The sequence below is a fragment of the Cyprinodon tularosa genome, unplaced genomic scaffold (genome assembly GCF_016077235.1).
Source record: "Cyprinodon tularosa strain WSP-4 unplaced genomic scaffold, ASM1607723v1 ctg425, whole genome shotgun sequence".
In the NCBI taxonomy this organism is placed as follows: Eukaryota; Metazoa; Chordata; class Actinopteri; order Cyprinodontiformes; family Cyprinodontidae; genus Cyprinodon; species Cyprinodon tularosa.
The window spans coordinates 1068275-1090118 of NW_024039147.1; the positions used below are offsets into that span (position 1 = coordinate 1068275).

Sequence of the window (21844 nt, forward strand, 5' to 3'; positions counted from 1 at the left end):
GAGGAGCTTGTTGTAATGCAGTTCTCCATCATCTGACACAGTACATAAAATGTTTTTAAAACCCCACAAATGAATAAAATCCTCCATGTTCTGTGTGACTCTCTGGAAGTGAAACTCCAGCAGAAGAAGAAGAAGAATTCACTCCAGAATTTAATATATGTATATGTAAAAGATTAACAGACCTTTTTATCTATATATACAGCAGAAATGGTAGCAATTATTATTAGTTTACAGTGGGTGGAGGAGGTCAGACCAGACAGGGTGGTGATTTGCACAGATTCTAAAGCTGAAATAGAAAGCATTCATTCAGGAGGAAATAACAGGAAATACCTTTAACTAGAAATTCATCAGAGTTGATTTAGGTTATTTAGGTATGGAATAGATGTTCAGTTCTGTTGGGTTCCAGCACACGAAGGGGTGAGAGCAAAGAAATAGACAAGATAGCTAAAAAGGCTTTAGGAAAGCAGAATATAGATCAGATTCAATTTGGGAAAGGGAAATGTAAATCAATAATTAAGAGGAAAGAAACAGAATTAAGGCAAAAATATGGGATGAAGATGAGAAATTAAGAAGATTATATAGGGTTCAAAAATTTGTAATTGTTAAAAATTATGGAGAAAGAAACAGAAGGGAAGAGATAATTTATACTAGATTAAGAACTGGACATACCTACTTAAATGAGTTTTTGTTTGTACTAGGGAAGAGAAATAATGATATATGTGATGGTAGTGAAAGAAAAGAAAATGTGGATCGTGTTTTGATGGATTGCATTAAATGTGCAACTGAAAGAGAGAGGATGAGGAAAGTATGGAAAAGGGAGAGAATGGAGTATTAAAGGAATAAGGAGGAACATTTTGTTAAAGCATTGTTTTTATTTTCACATAACAAAAAAAAAAAACAAACAAAAAAATATAGTAGGTGGAACTATAGAAATACACACTCATGTACAGTAGGTGGCGTTAAGCACCGATACGTTTTTTACAATCCGTCAATCTAACAAAGAAGAAGAAGAAGAAGATCACCTAGATGCCCTACTGGAGGAGCCGTCAGTTCGCCATACGCCACAAAAAAACAACAAAAAGCAAGTAATTTTATTGTGTTTTTTGTTTGCTTTTTTTATTACATAATTTAATGGTTATAATAGTTTAAAGTGTGTTATGTGTACATAACTTAAGGGATACCCGCGCGTCGAGGTAGTTTTAAAGGATCCACCCGCAGCTCCATAACATGCCTTCCGCCCCCGCCAATTGTTGACGATTTAGATTTGGACATCTCTAGAGGGAATTTCATACGCAAAAAAACTTAAATAACTCACAATGTCGCTTCTTTTGCAGCATTTAAAAAAAGAGTTTAACATTAAATAGTAAACATTTCTGATTGCACTAACAAAAAAAAAGCTGTAAAAACAATGTGCATTTTATTGAATGTATTTATGTAATTCTCCCCCTGGCTTCTGATTTTTTTTGCCTTTTGTTTTTTTTTATATGTCTGTAAAAAAAAATGAAAAATACTTGTCTGCATTGATAACTGTTTTGTATTAAAAAAAATATAAAAGTGAAATAAAAACTTTGATTTGGACATGACGTCATCTTGGATGGGCAGAGCAAAAGGAAGATAAATTGAAGATAAATTGAAGTGAATCAAACATGAGCAAGATGCAAAGTTGTAGTTTGCCAATAAAAAAAAAAATAATCATTGTCAATGTTGGGATTAAAGGAATAGTTCAATCTATGATCACATTTCTGAAAAAAATTGCCACATATTTTATTTTTTTTTTAAATCATTGAACTTTCCAGGGACTGCACATACTTTTAATATAAAAAAGAAAATCTTAATTTGTATAAAATCATCAACAGACGTTCTTGTTAAAATGCTTATTTGATGTATATTGTGTTATAGCAAAAATGGAGAGCAAATGGGATGAGATCTACAACCTTGTGTCTGAAGGTTCCTATCCACCTACAAGTACCAGAGGGCAAAGGCAAACGCTGAGAAAATTTGCCTCTAAATTCACCATCCATGGTAAGGCTTTGATATTTTAAACAGACACGTTTTCTATGATAATGATATAATGCATACATTCTTTCAATGAAGCTGGACACCTATTCTTTGGAGCCTCACCTCACAGACGGGCCATAAAGTCTAGAGAGGAGGCCTGGAGCCTTTTCAAGGAGTTTCATGCTTCACCCACAGGAAAACACACTGGTATTGTGAAAACCCGCATTTCCATGTGCTCTCGATTTTTTTGGCCTGGTATGACATCAGACATACAGAAATGGGTATGTTTCCAAATTCTTAACAATATGCTTAAGCTCGAAAGTCCCATAAAACTGAAAAACAGCAACATTTTCAGGTGTCTGAATGTGAGCAGTGCCAGAGATTCGGGCCTCCAATGGAGGTCATTCAGACGCTGGATTGCATCAAGGTAACCATCCACTGCATTTCCTGTAGTTTTTTTTTTCTTCTATGCTATCCTTGCACATTTTAATTTTAATCAACAGGTATCAGGTGTGTGGGAGTTGATCCTCAGGTTAGGGCAGTGGTTCCCAAAGTGTGGGGCGCGCCCCCTAGGGGGGGCGCAATGCCATTGCAGGGGGGGCGCGGGAAGCGGTATGAGTGAAGAAAAAAAAAAAAAAAAAAAACAGCGCTTGCTTGACTGAGCATAATGGACAGTTGTGACACTGCAACCCAGATTTGAGAAGATCTACAGCAAAAAGCAGGCTCACTACAGCCACTGAAAAGATGGGAGGATTAAAGTACAAAGAAAAAACTCTCAGGGAGCTGTTAAATGTTTTCACTCCATTTTGCACAGAGGCTTTTTTAATGTATAGATTATAGCAAAGTTAAATATTGTTACAAATAAAAAAAAAGAAATATGTTTAAAATAACACAGACAACAAAGAATCCTCTTCTAATCTACAGTATAGAACTATGAAAAAAATACAGTTACACAAAAGTGTTCCACTGTAAAGATGGTGTAGTTTGTTTTGTTGCAACCTGAAGTGTGAAATAAACTTCAGTGGAGTTTGAAAACAAAATATGTGTATAGATTTATTATATCTGGTTTAACGACGTGTGTGCCCAGTTGATTCTTTTTTTTTTTTTTTTTTTTTGGGGGGGGGGGGGGGGTCGGGGGGTTGTGGGGGGGGGGGGGGGCGTGTTAGCTCAGTGGTGGGCAAACTTTTTATCTTGTGGGCCAGAAAGGGTTTTAAATTTTGACAGAGGGGCCGGGCCAGGAGCATTTGGACATGCAATGTGATTTATCAAACCTGGGGATCGAAATGTATTAAAAACAGACACAATTGAAGGTGCAAAGAAATCAACATTTAGAGGAAAAAGATCAATGGAATGACTTTCAGCATTCAGGTCATATTATTACCAGATGAAAGAAATGGGTCTTAACATTGAGAGCTCTGTGTAGCAGTTTAATTTAGTTAATGTACTGGTGCGTGGCCTCGTTAAGTTAGGCGTAAAAGTCATTAAGTTGAAGAAACTTCTCTTTTGGGACAGAGTCAAACTGAAGATTGAGCAGCTCCAGTTGCAGCTCATGCGGTGCTGTTTTGGGGTCTTGTAAAAGGGGACAAAACATCACCTGAAGTGACTTGTCAATTTTTCCAAAATCAATGGACCAATGGCCATCTGCATGGCCAGTGTGGGAAAATGAGCAAAAGATTTGTTTGACATTTGCCTGGAGAATAAAATCAGCTTGGATTCGAAGGCTCTCAAAGTTGTGTACATGTTGTGCACAGACTGATTTCTTCCCTGCAGCTTTTACATTCAGCTCATTCATGTGTGACAATATGTCCACAGCAAACGCAAAGTTTCAAAGCCAGTCATCATCACTAAGATCAGGGAATTTGTCGAATTTCCCCATTCGCTCCAAAAACCAATGAATCTCCTCTGCGAGCTCCCAAACTCATAGATGCACTTTCCTCAAACTTAACTGGCGGACACAAGAGTGGTAAAGTAAGTCCTTGTGATCCGCATCGGTTTCCTCTAGGAATGTAATGAACTGACTCTGAATAAGTCCCCTTGCTCCTATGAAGTTACCAAGTTTAACAACTGGATCCATGACATGGTTAAGCTGTAATGCAGAAATTCTTCATGAATGAGACAGTGAAAAAAACTTCTTTTAATTTATCTTGGATTCTTTTCAGCAGCGCAACGTTTCTTCCAGTTGAATTTGGCAATCCATCCGTGGTGACACTGGCAAGTTTACTCCAAGGCAGCTTCATTCTCTCAATGACAGCAGAAACCTGTTCATATAGTTCTCTTCTCGAGTTTTTCCCTTCAGCGAGTCCATGCTCAAAAGCTCCTCCGTTATACCAAACTGTCATTTATCCCTCTGATAAAAATTAGGAGCTGAGCAGCATCTTTCCTGTCATTTTTACCAAAGGGGGGAAATGGCAGCTGGAAAGTTGCACTCCAGCAATGTGTCTAGACTAGTGCGCTGCCTAATGGGGGAAACAAGGGTATTGCAGAATAAAGGGAAATTAATGAGGTTTCTAAACATCCATGGGTTTTTACTATGATTTGTTCAAGTTCAGTGGGCCGGATAAAAAAACCCTAACGGGCCCTATATGTCCCGGGGTCCATAGTTTGCAGATGTCTGGGTTAGCTGCTACGTCAGGGTTAGAGGTTAGCTCTTTCGACTACAACTTTTTTTTCTATTATATCACATATAAAGCAGTCTAGTAGATTTCTGGTATGTTATTCTCTTGAATTTGTGCTACAGCGTATGACGATCTGACAGGCTAAGTGCTATTTCAGGGTGTGAAGTAGTGAGCAAGATCGGCGGGGCGGATTAAAAAGCTTAACGTATGGCCGTAGTTTGCCATGTCTGGGTTAGCTGCTAGGTCAGGGTGTAAGGTAGCCATAACAAATGTTTCAAATCTTCCTTTATAGTATATTGCTTTATGATGATGGTCTGCATCTCAGCAGTGAAGTTTTATAAGCTATTTTTGTAAAAAAAAAAATGAAAATCAGAATCTGTATATTTTTGAACAATTTAGTGGGGGGTGCAGAACGTGTCATAATCTGAAAATCACAAGAATTTTGTTTTATTACAACTGATATAGCAAGTATTCACCTGTTATAGAATCGTGCATACCTGTTTGTTGTGGATAGGTTTGAACAATTTTAGGATGTAGTAATAATTCTAATCTTTTTATCATGCCCTGGAATGAAAAACCGTAGACCTGCACAAAGGGTGTACCTTCTTTTTTTTTTACTTTGACTGTATATCAGTTAAAACAGAAATGGTTTTAGGTTAGGCTGTAGTGGTATTTCAAACCTGTAACTGCAGTTCCTCTGCTTCATGTTTGTTTCAGATGCACGTCTCAATCTTTGATCTTAACACAAAGATTGCTTTGGAAGAATGCAACACATGCTGTAATAAACTTTTCCACTGCCCCATTTGCCCCAACTTCGAACCCACTGTTAAGGAAAGGATCGAGAAACACATGAGCCACCATATTAGTCATGGTTTACCTTACAAAGGTTTGTTGATTATGTTCATTCTGACTGAGCTTTTTTTTACATTTTATATCATGACTTCCTTGCATTGTTTATGTTTTTATTGTATTTTGGCATAAAGGCAATAAAAATGAGAAATTTCAGTAAGATTATTATGTAAAAAAGATACATTGATTGATGGGGGAATATAATGGAAGGAAAGTTGGATTGAAACCATATTATTTTAAGATAGCACAGTCAAAGGCCACGGTGAACAAATACATTTTTAATCTAGATTTAAAGCAACTTTCAGGGTTTTTCACAGAATAGTCCAATATTTCCATATACACGTCTTTAACTATAATAAAAGAAATACCAGGTATGAGCTGCAGATTGGATTAGAATTATATTAAAACCTTTGAATCAACATGTCATTTAAATTCATGTATTTTGAGAAGCAATGGACCCAAATAAACCATAGTGAATACATGTCATTGCATTGTTTTTGTTTTTGTTTTCCTCCTGCAGACAAAATTTTACTCCGATGCAGCCTTCAGTGTAGACCACAGGGACATTTCCACTGCCCGCTTTGTTCTCGGACAGTTATGCGCCGTTTGGACATGAAGAAGCATTTGCTGATATGTCAGGGGGTTAATGAAGGAGCACCAATCCCAGAGTCATGTCTGGAACCCGCCTCACCTCCAAAGGACCCGCTCATTGAGCTACTTTCTTCACCCTCTTTGAGGCCTCTCTTGGAAGCCGCCCCCCCTTCCAAGAAGCCTCACCTTCATGATGCCCCACCCTCCAAGAAGACAGTCCCATCGGAGCCTGAGCTCTCAGTGAAGCCTGTTCTGACAGAAGCCTCACCAGATTCAGCTTTTGATCCGCAGCCCTCTACGTCTAAAGAAGAACATTCCTATTCTCAACCCTCTTCTCCTGATGTAACCATGGCTTATGGGAATGCAATGAAATGTCCGCACTGTAATAATAATATTTACTTATTCATGTTTAACAAACCTCCCTCTTTTAAAGTAAATAACTGAAAATGACTCAGTTGATGTTAACTTAATAGTAAAAAATCAACGGAGGGATCATAAGCGTCTTCCTTATTGTTGTGCCACAGGTTGGCTTGTAATGTGCAGGGTCTTTGTTTGACCCACTGTGGGTTTATAATTTTCTTCCCCCCCTTTTTTTATGATTTCTCATTTTGTTTAAAAGTTTTAAACACACATGCTTTTTTGACAGAATTCTCCAATTGTTTTTCTAGTTCTTATGTGTCTGTAACTATATGTCAGAATACAAGGAAATTGTTCCAACACCAGCATTATTTTTCCATCTGTGTTAAAAAGAAATTTGAGTCATTTATTACATGATAATAGCTGACAAGAATCTATTGCACTGTTTTATTAAAACAAAAATGAAAACATGGCGTAAACAGATGATTTTCAGCTGTCAAAAGTTCAGGGCCAGATGTTTTTATCAATGTCATAAAAGTCAGATTAATTTTTTATTTTAGTTTTTTTATTTGAACACCAAATGTAAGCAGGATTGCATGCATAGTTTTGAGCCTTTTGAGAATTTCGGAAAATGTACAATAAATACAGAATTGTGGACTCAGATTTGTTCCCAGAAATGTTTGAACTTTTAATGCCAAAAATAATGTGTGTTTATGGAACTTGGTGGAAGAATATTTCTATTCTCACAAACAGTGATTTCAGAATTTAAATCTGCTTTCTTTTTCAATAAACTGTTTATTTCAGATGAATGAAATAGTGACCAGCCTTAAAAATAAATATATTTCGAACAGTTAGCTGCTTGTTGTGTCTGAAACCACCATATTGGGTAGAGAGACTGACCAGGATAGTCATATGAATGCAGTACATTGAAGTATTGGAACTGTTACATTCATTTTTATTCATACAGTGCAAAATCAAAGCAAATTATCTAAAGGCACAAACTGAGGAAGTTCATATGCATTCAACTCAAATCAGTCTAATAAACTTAAACTGTGCATTTAGATTAAGAATTCTTTACCAAGTACTCATCTTGGTCATAAATAAAATATTTATAGTAAACTAATCAACAAGCAGATAACTATTCATCTCCATGTCATGTATTTAATCTACCCAGCCAATTAACCAGGTGAGTCCAATCTGCACAGGTTAATTCACGGTGAAGATTGGACTCACCTGCTTCAGTGGCTGGGTAGAACAAATACATGACATGGAGATGACTTGTTGACTCCACATTGCCCATGTGTGCCGGAGTGTTAAAGCACTTCTTAGTGTTAATCCTATAAAATACAAAATAAAATGCAACTTGCTGCCTTGGATTGTTGGTAATTCACTTTGTGTTTAGATGTAGGAGACATGTCTACTAAGAATATGTGGATTATTACTATTATTCTAAGATTAAACTGTTTTCCTTTATGTTTAGAGTCTGGGTGATTTGTCTTCTGAAAATAATTTCTTTATAAAGCCAATTGTTTTATCAATGGGAGCTCCTCTTTTTCCATTTTACCTCCTGTCATTAAAATTAAATCCCTTCTACTTACAGGTGCTGGTCATAAAATTAGAATATCATGAAAAAGTAGATTGATTTCAGTAATTCCATTTAAAAAGTGAAACTTGTATATTATATTCATACATTACATACAAACTCATATATTTCAGATGTTTATTTTGTTTAATTTTGATGATTACAAATGACAACAAATGAAAATCTCAAATTCATCATATCAGAAAATTAGAATATTGTGAAAAGGTTCAAAATTGATGGCCCCTGGTGCCACACTCTAATCAGCTAATTAACTCAAACCACCTGCAAAAGCCTTTAAATGGTCTTTCAGTCTAGTTCTATAGGCTACACAATCATGGGGAAGACTGCTGACTTGACAGTTGTCCAAAAGACGACCATCGACACCTTGCACAAGGAGGGCAAGACACAAAAGGTCATCGCTAAAGAGGCTGGCTGTTCACAGAGCTCAGTGTCCAAGCACATTAATAGAGAGGCGAAGGGAAGGAAAAGATGTGGTCGAAAAAAGTGTACAGGCAAGAGAGATAACCGCACCCTGGAGAGGATTGTGAAACAAAACCCATTCAAAAATGTGGGGGAGATTCACAAAGAGTGGACTGCAGCTGGAGTGAGTGCTTCAAGAACCACCACACACAGACGTATGAAAGACATGGGTTTCTGCTGTCGCATTCCTTGTGTCAAGCCACTCTTGAACCACAGACAGCGTCAGAAGCGTCTTGCCTGGGCTAAAGAGAAACAGGACTGGACTGCTGGTGAGTGGTCCAAAGTCATGTTCTCTGATGAAAGTAAATTTTGCATTTCCTTTGGAAATCAAGGTCCCAGAGTCTGGAGGAAAAGAAGAGAGGCACTTCATCCACGTTGCTTGAAGTCCAGTGTAAAGTTTCCACAGTCAGTGATGGTTTGGGGTGCCATGTCATCTGCTGGTGTTGGTCCATTGTGTTTTCTGAGGTCCAGGGTCAACGCAGCCACATACCAGGAAGTTTTAGAGCACTTCATGCTTCCTGCAGCTGACCAACTTTTTGGAGATGCAGATTTCATTTTCCAACAGGACTTGGCACCTGCACACAGTGCCAAAGCTACCAGTACCTGGTTGAAGGACCATGGTATCCCTGTTCTTAATTGGCCAGCAAACTCTCCTGACCTTAACCCCATAGAAAATCTATGGGGTATTGTGAAGAAGAAGATGCAATACACCAGACCCAACAATTCAGAAGAGCTAAAAGCCACTATTAGAGCAACCTGGGCTATCATAACACCTGAGCAGTGCCACAGACTGATCGACTCCATGCCACGCCGCATTGCTGCAGTAATACAGGCCAAAGGAGGCCCAACTAAATACTGAGTGCTGTACATGCTCATACTTTTCATGTTCATACTTTTCAGTTGGCCAACATTTCTATAAATCCTTTGTTTTTATTGGTCTTCAGTAATATTCTAATTTTCTGATATGATGAATTTGAGATTTTCATTTGTTGTCATTTGTAATCATCAAAATTAAACAAAATAAACATCTGAAATATATGAGTTTGTATGTAATGTATGAATATAATATACAAGTTTCACTTTTTAAATGGAATTACTGAAATCAATCTACTTTTTCATGATATTCTAATTTTATGACCAGCACCTGTATAAATACTTCCACACTTTGGAGAGACAATCCATTGGTTTTAAACCATATCATGTTGTTTTGGTCTAATTCTACTGTTTTGACTCGAATGCACTCAAAAAGCAGCGTAGGTGACAGAAATTTTGGATGTCATATTTTGTATAAAAAAAAGCTATTAATAAACCTTTTATAAAAACACAGCTCTAGCTGCAGTTATGTCAACAGGAATGGTCCACAATTCCAGCAAACTATTTTGAAAAGCTTGGGACGGGATACCTTATGTACCACCTAGAGACTGTTGCCATAGGAGACCCTACCAGTGGGAATTTAAGCCCATACGAACACTGAAGCCCCTCCGCCATGTTAAGGTAGTGGTTCAAGGAGGGAAACAAGAAGCTAGGCTGTGCATTTTCTGCAGGGTGGCAGTGCACTCCCTTAATAGGGTGAGGAGTTTGGTCAATGGGAGAGGTTCCACACGTCTCCTCCCACTGATAGGAGGCCTAGGCCCCCACAGCCTAGTCCTGGATAAGCAGGGGACAATAAGTACATACAGTTTAAAAAGCCAATGCTATCACTTACTTTAGAAATACATGTAAATGTCATCATTTTGAAAAGGAAAAGGGGAAGAAAAAAAAAACGTCAACACATTCTTTTTATTTTCCATTACACTGGCATTTAGCAACAGTGAACAATTTTGGTTATTTTAATTCCAATGTTCTCTGATGTGAGACAAGACAATCTTTTTTTATATACAGTGCATGTAGATAGATTCAAATGTTTCACTACATATTGCATTTTAGACTTTTTTTGGGACTTAATACCCTTCAAACCGTTTCACATTTTATATTATGTCATATATAAATTATTATCATATTACTCCACAATTATAGTCAAAGGTAGTACTACTTTTTCAGGACTTTTTACATATAAGTGAGGTGAGCATTTGTTTTCAGCTCCTTCTGTTCAGATAGCCTTTAGAATCCCCATATAAATAGACCCCTCTTGGGTTATTAATCTCTGTATAACTTTTATGAACAAAAAGCATCACGAAAACAAAGGAAAATCCCAGACAGGCTGGGATTAAAATAATGGATATTTAAAGGAAGGATGAAGAAAGTATGTCCCAAGTAATGAACATTTTATTTATTACTGTTCAGTCTATTATCCTACAACTAGAAAGCAATGGAAAACTGACGCTGCATCCTAAAAAAATACTCTTTTATTTCATTCTTTCTAAATCATTTGAGTTAGTTAAAAATCCTGTATTAATTTCCTTCCTCATTATTATGATGAAAATCTTTCATGTTGTTTTGTCAAATATAATCCCAATAACAAACATTGAGGTTTGTCGCTTCCACATCACAAATTGTTGAATGGGTCAATGGAAAAGTATGCTTTAGGTGATGACAAGTTATTGATTGTTTGACTTTATTGATCTCACAGTGGAGAAATGTAGTCAAAGAAGAAGAATGTGCCAAAGGAAAAAAAAGGTGCATGGGATATATATACAGTATAAACAGTGCATCCACATATTTAAATATATATATATATACACTCACCGGCCACTTTATTAGGTACCCCATGCTAGTAACAGGTTGGACCCCCTTTTGCCTTCAGAACTGCCTCAATTCTTCGTGGCAGAGATTCAACAAGGTGCTGGAAGCATTCCTCAGGGAGTTTGGTCCATATTGACATGATGGCATAACAGTTGCCGCAGATTTGTCTGCTGCACATCCATGATGCGAATCTCCCATTCCACCACATCCCAAAGATGCTCTATTGGATTGAGATCTGGTGACTGTGGAGGCCATTTGAGTACAGTGAACTCATTGTCATGTTCAAGAAACCAGTCTGAGATGATTCCAGCTTTATGACATGGCGCATTATCCTGCTGAAAGTAGCCATCAGAAGTTGGGTACATTGTGGTCATAAAGGGATGGACATGGTCAGCAACAATACTCAGGTAGGCTGTGGCGTTGCAACGATGCTCAATTGGTACCAAGGGGCCCAAAGAGTGCCAAGAAAATATTCCCCACACCATGACACCACCACCACCAGCCTGAACCGTTGATACAAGGCAGGATGGATCCATGCTTTCATGTTGTAGACGCCAAATTCTGACCCTACCATCCGAATGTCGCCGCAGAAATCGAGAGTCATCAGACCAAGCAACGTTTTTCCAATCTTCTATTGTCCAATTTCGATGAGCTTGTGCAAATTGTAGCCTCAGTTTCCCGTTCTTAGCTGAAAGGAGTGGCACCCGGTGTGGTCTTCTGCTGCTGTAGCCCATCTGCGTCAAAGTTCGACGTACTGTGCGTTCAGAGATGCTCTTCTGCCCACCTTGGTTGTAACGGGTGGTTATTTTAGTCACTGTTGCCCTTCTATCAGCTCGAACCAGTCTGGCCATTCTCCTCTGACCTCTGGCATCAACAAGGCATTTCCGCCCACAGAACTGCCGCTCACTGGATGTTTTTTCTTTTTCGGACCATTATCTGTAAACCCTAGAGATGGTTGTGCATGAAAATCACAGTAGTTCAGCAGTTTCTGAAATACTCAGACCTGCCCTTCTGGCACCAACAATCATGCCACGTTCAAAGTCACTCAAATCACCTTTCTTCCCCATACTGATCCTCGGTTCGAACTGCAGGAGATTGTCTTGACCATGTCTACATACCTAAATGCACTGAGTTGCCGCCATGTGATTGGCTGCTTAGAAATTAAGTGTTAACGAGCAGTTGGACAGGTGTACCTAATAAAGTGACCGGTGAGTGTATATATATATATATATATATATATATATATATATATATATATATATATATATATATATATATATATATATATATATATATATATATATATATATATATATATATATATATATATATATAAATATATATATAAATATATATATATATTTTTTATTGCTTATTCTTGCAGCTGCCCATCAGAAATACAGTCAAACTCAGCTAATTCTGTTTCCAATCACTCCCATGGATCTTCACAATGACCGAGTTATAAGAAACAATGTCTGGTTATCTCCAGCCCAACCATGAGCCATCTGTAAAGTGCTCTAAAAAAACAACAGCTTGATTGCAGGGATACTGCTACGTCAGGGGTATACTACCACCTTGATTAATTATTATAAGATCTGAATGATCATCTCCCAATAGTTTCCAATCTGACATTCTAAAAAAAAAGAGTAAAATTGAAGAAAATACCCACTAAAGGTGTCACAGTCCTCAAAATGTTGGCTATGAAGGTCAGAAAGACCACAAGCTGTAGTATCACGCCTCACCTCTAGAGGGCAGTAAGATCCCATTCATGTGAGCTTTCTTGAAAGGATGTTTATGCATATCCAGTTGTCCTTGAAAAAGACATACAAAATAGATGCACTGAGAAACATTAATCTTAGAGAGCTCAACTGACAGATGGAAAGGTAAACATTAAAAGGCTGTATTACTGGACATGACTAATACCACATTATGACAAACCTTGTTAAACTGTAATTTTAAATAAGCTGAGGAATCTATCAGACATAAGGGATCTTATATCCAACAGCATATTCCTCTAAAGCTGTTTTGTATCCAAACATTTTATTGATTAATTCCAGTGTTGTTGTTTTATCTCTTGAAACTAAGCTGCACAGACTTGTTTCTCGTTATCAATATGGACGTGTCTGACTGTGGCACTGCACATTAATCTAAGTGTCTGGAAATAAACGTGTCTGTCAGATAAAAAACAACCGATACTGACAGAGCTTCTGGAACTTCTTTTGGTTATCCGATGAGAACAGATTAAAAAGACTCTTCTCTCCCAGACTCACCAAGATAATGATTTGTTTCATTCCAGTGACGACTCACAGAACTCATTTGATAGATAAAGACTTGTTCCCACTATGATAAGGAGAAAGAGAGAAAAGGATAGGGGGAAACTTTGTTATATCACCAATTTGAATTTCAAATCTGACAGAGACTGGGATTGTTTCACAAGCAGATCCATAAAGACTTGGAATTTGATTATAAGCTAGGATATTTTATCCTGCTTTGTGGAGATTGGTTAATCATTTTTAAAAGGCCATAAGGGGCTAAGAATTGTTAAAAAATTATTATTAAGTGAATACATTTATTCAAAGGGATTTACAAACTGGTAATACTTTTGAAGCAAATCATTTCTGGCCTCAAGATAGCTGATATTTGGATTACTGAATCAAACAACCAGAAGATCAGACACATTCAAACTTTTAATGTGATTTTGTTTAATTATTTTAAACCTGCTTTATGTATTTAATACTGCTACCATAGCCAGAGCTCCTTGTATAATCAATTATAACTTCAGTGGGACTTCCTGACTAAAAGAAGATAATAAGTGATGGAGCCATCCTGCTTTGTGAACCATATCAGATTATTGGGGAACATTTTCAGTTTATTTATAAAATTGATAAATTTACAACATGGACTTCCAAAACCTCTGAAAAGCCGTGGTATGTAATTGTGGAACTGCAACTAACATGGGTGTCATGGTAAGGTAAGGGTGATTTTAAAAAGTAATATTATGAAAGTAGGCATTGCTTACATATTGAAGAATTTAAAACACGTGTCACTGTTTTATCAAACTGAACGTGTATCGGTAAAAATAAAAAATAAAAATCATTCAGTAAGAAAATTAAGTAGAGCAGGTTGAATGTTTTTTTTCTCTAATTCATTATTCATTTAAACTAAAAGTGTGAAAAATCACAAAAAAACAAACAAAAAAACAAAAACAGACATGTAGTTTTTCATTGTCAATTTAAAGGTACATATGAATTTGTAAGCAAGCAGGAAAAATAACAACCATAACCAATCAGAATATTTTAAAAGACAGCAACAAATGCTAAAAATGTACTTGTTCTGTCCCAGCATGTGGCCCCACAAGAAGTCTGGCTGGTGTCCAGTGTAATCTGATACTACTTCCAAAAGAAAGAGAGTCCTGGTAACTCAACAGCAAAATATTGTTAGTAAATCTAATGCCATCACTCTAAAGATTTAGGCAATAAGGAAAAAATATAAAATTCAGCCCAGGGTGTAACTTTGTGATGAAAGTTGGAGGGAACACTCTTAGGGAGGGGGCTGATGGACCTACAGTTACTCGACACAAACGCTTTCAAAAGGGTTTGTATCTTCCAAAAATGAGCTCAAACATATATTTATTGAATGCTTTCCTATTGTTGAGAACACAAAAGAACTAAAATAAAATGATATTTATATTTATAGGCAGTTAGACAATATACAGTATATATATATATATATTTATATATATATATATATATATATATATAAATATATATATATATATATATTTATATATATATATATATATATATATATATATATATATATATATATATATATATATATATATATATATATATATATATATATAAAAGAAAGGATGAATAACAGCCACTTCCGATGCCACAGCAATATATATCGCCTCCCTACACCATTTCAGTTTCATTCTCCCATCCATCAATCTCTCCATCAAGAAAAATGTGGATTGATTGATGGATGTTTTTTTTTTCCTTTAAGCTACATTAGTGATTATCCTCCTTCAAAATCAACAAAATCAAATTTAGAAATTTGTCCCACATATTGCCAAAGTCTATGTATTGAAATAATTGGTGGGGACATGTCCACAACAGTCCTTCAGAAAGTTACGCCTGTGAAATCAGACATATACTGATTATTTGCCCCTTAACCATGTTGTAGCTCAGTGGTTCCCTAATGGTGTGCCGCGGCACACTGGTGTGCCGTGAGTCAAGTGCGGGTGTGCCGGGGAATTTTGTGACAACCATGTATGGTCATTACAATATAATAACAGAAAAATAAAAAGCCTATACGGTCATATCACTACTTTGTTTGCATTCATTTTCACAAAACAGAGGCAAACTACATTAAAATAATCTAAAAAGAAAAAAAAAACTCAAGGAGAACTCCCTGACCACGGAGATGCGCAGGTAGGAATTATCATCCTGTGGCGCAAGGCTTTGGAACAGGGCACGATGGACATGTTCCCGCTGGCATCAGCTGTGCCGCAGGCAGCAAAGGAGCGCGCATTATGTGCCGAACACCTTCGGTTTGAGCGCTACTTTCCACATGTTGCTGACGTTGAGGATTACGACTGGATCCGAGACCCATTCAACCAGGAATCTTCAACAGAAAAACTGACAATGAAAGAAAGAGAGGAGTGGGCAAATTAAAACTCAAATTTAGTGAGCTCCACTGGATCAGTTTTGGTTGGCTTCTGCATCAGAATACCAAAACATCTCACGCCCCGCAGTTGAGCAACTTCTTCTTTTCCCCACTACGTGAGCTGGCGTTCTCTACTCTGGTCTACATGAAGAACAACAGGAGATCACGGCTCTCTGTTAAACAGGACTTGCGTGTGGCCCTCTCCTCAGTGCCACCAAGGATTAAAAAAATCTGTGCGCACCGACAGGCACACGTGTCTCACTAATTTGTAAGCAGACAAAATATTTACAACAGCACACACAATGCTGATAAAAAAATGTTACATTTATTATTTGTAGTTCAGTACAATGGACAGTGTAGCTTCCTTGCATTGACAGTTCTTTGTGCTTAATTTCTGCTGAGTTTTCTTTGCTTCGTTTTTAATTTTGTGAACCATGATTTAAATAGGCGTGTGGCTGCTTTGATGAAGCCTATTGTGATGAAGTTTCAAATTAAATTTTGGAATATTTTGTTAATAAATATTTCATGAGTAATATAGTTGTCTTGTCACAATTTATTTTGAATTAGTACATAATTGTAACAAATATTTTGCTAAACACGATGGATGACACAGGTTTTAAATGCTCTTTAGCACAATAAGTGTGCCTTGAGATTTTTACTTGTCCTTTTGTGTGCCTTGGGCCCAAAAAGTTTGGGAACCACTGCTGTAGCTAAATATACATATGATGCTGGTCTTTTATTAAATGCCTAGATACAGTGCTACAACAAAATATCTTTTTATTAAACACAAAACAAACAGTTCATATCCAACAGATATGTTTTTTTTTTACATTATAAAATTCACCCCCCTCCCCCCACCCATCAGAACTACTGTGCGTCTACCCACAAGAATAAAAAGTAATAAAACATTAGTGAGTCATTATACATACACATATACATCTTAGACCAAAAAACAGAGGAAAACAAAAAAAACAAAATAAATAAATAAATAAATGATTGAATAAAAAAATAGTGGTCTTCACTACAAATACAAAATAGAACCACTAGAGTGTAGCATAAATAGGAAATAAAAAATTAACAATGTACATGCATATATGTACACATATTCTTACCATACATAAAAGAAAAAAGAAAAGCCTTATTTATTATATGTGCTTAACTTCTGTAGGTCTTAGGGATTCTCAGGAATTGTCTTGAGCTTTTCAAAATAATTTAAAAATACTGTTTGACCAACTTATGAACATTATGAGTAGTTCCAGTTAAAAACAAACTACTAATAAGAGATACACATTTATCCAAATATAAATACCTATTTATTAATCAAATATATGAGGGTTAATTAGTCTGTTTTTGATGTTAACGTTAATATATTAGATCCCCCAACGTTATCTGAAATGTGAGCGAAGCTATGACGTTACATTCATGCAAACGAACAGTGGACGGAGAAAATAGGACATCCGGTTTGTCCAACCAATCAGCGCATTCCACATGCGGACACTGAACTCCGCATTCGACGAAGAAACGCGATTGGTGCCGATCACAACCCTGGTGATTCCGCAACACATAGCCGGAGCGTGCGAGAGGAGCCAAACTGCAACTCTTAACACATGTTTAATTAACCAATTCAGACGGATCGTATTTAGATTTATCGATTTAAAAACGAGTGGAAGACGACGGCGGCGTTCAACTGATGTGACGTCGACATGAAATCTTGCTAAAGGTCTCACGAGAAAGCTAGCAGAACCGAGCCGGCGAATTTAAGCAGAGTCAACATAGCTTTAGCCTGTTAGCTTCTGGTTAGCAAAGAGCCGTTAATTCGTCCGTTGTCGGCGTACACCTGCGTCCCACGCTGTCCTGCGTACAACTACCTGTCAGCTTACCGTGGACTTTATTCAGCATTTGACTCCGTACTTTTATTTAAAAAAAAAAATTAACGCGTGGGAGCAGACCGGGCGGAGGAACAGGATACTGCCTGGTTAAAGGTTAGGAGCAACGGGAACTAGCTGTGTCCTCGACCTACCGTTAACCATGGACAACGCTCACACGAAGACGGTGGAGGAAGTTTTTAGCTTTTTCAACGTGAACGAGAGCACAGGCCTGAGTTTAGAAGATGTGAAGAAACAGCGGGAACGATATGGAGCTAATGGTAAGGAGCTGGTTGAAATGGGTTCGTTGGAGGAGAAGAAAATGCTGATTTACTCGGTTCATGTGCGGGGCCATGATGTAACGGCAGTCCTCAGAAAAGGGGAAGCTTTTAAATGTCAGTGTGCTGTTGAAATTAGGGCTGCAACTAACGATTATTTTAAAAAATCGATGAATCGGACGATTATTTTTTCGATTAATCGATGAATCGGACAAAAAATATTTTTTATATTAACCTCTTTATTCCAAAATAAACATTTTAGACAGAACAAACAAGCACACAAGTACAGGTTGCTCATTAACTGTACTGGTGCAATATGAAAAATAAATGTTTGTGTTAAAACTACGCAAACTTACATGAGAAATGTAGCTGTACATCCACAAAATATAGGGTACTTTGTTTCATAAAGCGCAAAAAAAGACATTTTTGTTTTTAAAGCCCCTAAGGGGTTCAAACAATAGGCCGCCCCATTTCAACAAATGAGTTTTTTTAGACTAGAAGAGTTCGGCCTTTTAAGACAGGAAAGTATAGCAGTTAAAGTTGCTACTTGAGAAAATACTGAACCATAGAGATAAAAATAGCCCTGTGATTCAAATGATAAATTGTATTTGGAATAAAAATGAGAGAACTAGGGGTGCTAAAAAAACACATCCTCCAAAGACAGATATTTACATGGGAATGTGGCAGATAATTAATTGACATATTACTGATCTTGCTGGATTTTATTCTGCTTTACTTCCATAAATTGCAGGATCTTCTTTACTTTATCTTTGCCAGAAGATTTCAACTTTAAAAGCCTTGCCCTCATAATTTGCAAGTTAATTTAATTATAAAGTAAATGTAAACGCTGCTTAAGCTAATTCAAATGAAATTAAAAGTAAAATAAGTAGCCAACCTTATCACTGTCTGTAACCTACTAACCAGGTAAGGAAAGCATCAGATGAGCTACCTGAGAAACTAACGTTACGTTTCCCCACTTTAAAACCAAACAAACATGGTGGTTCCGTGCCATGTTAATTTCTTTTGAAAAAAGTTGCATGTTATCACTTTTTTCGCTTTACAAAGCGCAGGCTATTTTAATTATTGTGATCAATTTGCGCCGTCAATCCCAGTGCATGCGCGCCTCATTTGCAGTCTGGACGCTGAGGCTTTGACTGCAGCGCTGAGAGGGACTCCTGCGGGAGCGGGGGGAGGCGCCCCACGGCAGAGTAGGAACGATGCATGCTTTCACGTAAGAGTCTCCAAAAGCCGCCAGTGACACCGAAAAAATTCGCCAGATTTGTCGCTAGTCGCTTTTTTGAAAAATAGTCGCTGGAGGGGTCTGAAAAGTCGCTGAGTTGGCAACACTGCACCTGCGGCGCTGACTCGCTCTGCCATATTTTTTTTTCTTCCTCTTTCAGTCAAGAGGCAGTGATGACGGCGCGGCGGATGACGCAATAATCGCGCGACACAACTAATCGATGATGAAATTCGTTGCCAACGCTTTTAAAAGTCGATTTTTATCGATTTTATCGATTCGTTGTTGCAGCCCTAGTTGAAATATCGCTAAACATCCAATGCGAAAATACTCTGGCAATAAATTCAGTTAAAGTTAATGTGTAGAATAATCAGCCCACAACTCACTATCCCTCCTCAAGTAATCACGTTTAACTAATTGTATTCCCATCTCTCTCTCCCTGGCGCCTTGATGTGCTGCAGAATTACCGGCAGAAGAGGGTAAGATGACAGTTCAGTGATCTCACCTAAAAATATTAACCTGTCGTCCTTAATTGTTTTCTTAATAAAGAACAAAATTTCACCCTCAAACCTCATCGTTTCTAGGCAAATCTCTGTGGGAGCTGGTAATTGAACAATTTGAAGATCTGCTTGTGAGGATCCTTTTACTTGCTGCTTGCATATCCTTTGTAAGTATATCACAATTTTATATTCTGCTATCCTATACTGCATTCTGGAAACTATAATTGATCAGATCAGGATTGATTCATGAAATTAAAAATATATTTTTCGACCGACATTAAATTAGTGTAACTGTAACTGGCTGTCTTGTAGTAATGTTTAGTATCTTCTAAAGAGTTTCATACCCAATATGTATTGATTTATTTAGTTTGCTTAAGGATTCCCATTAGCCCATAACATAGAGGTCCTTCTCCACGGGTCCCACTACAAGTATTAGAGTAAAAAAATATTAAAAGAAACAAAATAAAATGGAAGAACTTAAAACACAAAAACATAAGCAAAGGTCATTAGTGACAATTGTTTTAAAGAATAAAAAAAAACTTATTAACAGTCTACATTTCCTGGTTATTCTGATCCCGTCTGATTGTGTAATTAAATATTAGAGATTACAATCCTGATTTAGATTAGATTACTTCTTGTTTAAAGATATGTATTGCAGATTATCGAATCTTCGAGTTTGAATGACCTTCTGTTGTTTGATAAAATCATAAAAACCCATTTTGAGCTGTAGCTAAAGATTTTTATCATTGATTCTTTTCTGATAATTCAACTATAAATAGACATAACTTTTGCTGCACAGGAGTTTAAAAAAACCTAGAATTTAATCCAGTTGAAACTGAAACTGCGCCACTTTACAAGTGAATAGAGCCCATTGACTCGGACGTTTTAATCTTGAAGGCAAAATAAAATATTTTTTACAATTTTGACTTGATTCTGTTTTGCATTGGTTGTTCTTTCACTAAATGGCCCTTTTTAGAGTCTACACTCTTATTTAATCAATTACTAGATTATAGATCATTATTTTAAAAATTGATTAATCTGATTGTTTCAAGGGATCAGGGTTTCGTATTTCTGGGCCATTGTCCCTTTGTATAGAGACAGTTTCTTATTAATTTGTTTTGATATAATGTTAAGGCAATGGCTCTATATGCTAAGTCTGCTTGGATATATTAATATTTAAAGAAAAATGAGAATTAGGAGTTCAAATAAACAAAAACTAGCTTGAAAGTATAAAACAATATTAGTGTCGACACCAGTTGCCTGTTGAGGATTGGAGCAATGAGATCACTTTATGAAACCTACCATAATAACATGGTTAGATAAGCTAACAACGCCGCCTTGAATGCTGAATCATGAAGGTAGGCTCTTACTCTCAGTTACAAGACACGTGGTTCCACAGCTTTATGTACTTAAACTGGTATATATCTTCTTCTCACTTCAAAATGTGTACATTTTCATGTTTTATTTTTTTTGTATGCATGTCTGTTAACATCAATGTTGTGTTCTGGAGGAAACTTCATATTCATTCTAAAAATAAAGGAGAATCATATTTAAACATCAGTTCTAGCTAATGCTGTTTTTGGGCAATTTAAGAACAGCAGCAGAATATTCAGTGCTTGGGATGTAATATGTCCATTTGTACAAAAGTTTAAGTTTCATAAATTAATGTGTTCAGACCTCTAAGATATCTTTTGAGCAGTAGTTCCCCCCATTGAATGTCAATTGGACGTTTAGTGGAAAGTAAAAGGGTCTCATATGTAGGATTGAAGTAAGCCATTTTACTTTGCAGACATTTCTGAAATGTTAATTTTTGGATTTGGATGCAAACTTTTGGATTAAATTGTTGGAAAATAACTTCAGATGTTTTCAACTTAATAATGGCTTTTGGAAACCCAAAGATCAGTTGCCTTAAACATACCAGAAACAAGATGGTTAATAAACCAAACTACTTAACAAAACCATCCATTTATGTGATTGCATCTGAATACTGAACTGCCCATAAAAACAATGGGCGTTTCTCAATTCACGAGAACGCGAGTACGTACTCGCGTTCTCGTCAAGTCCGTTCTTGGCGAGAACGCAGGATGATCGGACTTGACGAGAATGCGAGCACGCAAGCACGTATGTGTATTGGAA

The 21844-nt window shown here is 36.9% G+C and overlaps 2 protein-coding genes across 2 annotated transcripts in view; both read left to right on the top strand.

Annotated features, from left to right (window-relative positions):
- The first annotated feature begins 1002 nt into the window (after positions 1-1002).
- On the top strand, positions 1003-6943 carry LOC119792613. The gene is made up of 6 exons (XM_038299334.1): positions 1003-1081; positions 1900-2022; positions 2095-2279; positions 2354-2425; positions 5331-5499; positions 5983-6943. Exons 1-6 carry the CDS (start codon positions 1027-1029, stop codon positions 6495-6497), a joined length of 1119 nt encoding a protein of 372 aa, XP_038155262.1. The 5' UTR covers positions 1003-1026; the 3' UTR covers positions 6498-6943.
- Positions 6944-17326: 10383 nt separating this feature from the next.
- Positions 17327-21844, top strand: part of atp2a2b (ATPase sarcoplasmic/endoplasmic reticulum Ca2+ transporting 2b) — a 34157-nt gene continuing 29639 nt past the window's right edge. The window contains exons 1-3 of the mRNA XM_038299335.1: positions 17327-17974; positions 19670-19687; positions 19793-19875. Coding sequence (XP_038155263.1) covers positions 17857-17974; positions 19670-19687; positions 19793-19875 — 219 coding nt within the window. The 5' untranslated portion in view covers positions 17327-17856. The remainder of the gene's footprint in view (positions 17975-19669; positions 19688-19792; positions 19876-21844) is intronic.

What these genes read in the sequence shown, in the direction of transcription:
- LOC119792613 (XM_038299334.1), top strand. Translation starts at nt 1,027, where the DNA reads ATGCCCTACTGGAGGAGCCGTCAGTTCGCCATACGCCACAAAAAAACA. An exon ending in CATCAGACATACAGAAATGG is followed by an intron (nt 2,280 to 2,353) that starts GTATGTTTCCAA and finishes CAACATTTTCAG; the next exon opens with GTGTCTGAATGTGAGCAGTG. An exon ending in AGACGCTGGATTGCATCAAG is followed by an intron (nt 2,426 to 5,330) that starts GTAACCATCCAC and finishes TGTTTGTTTCAG; the next exon opens with ATGCACGTCTCAATCTTTGA.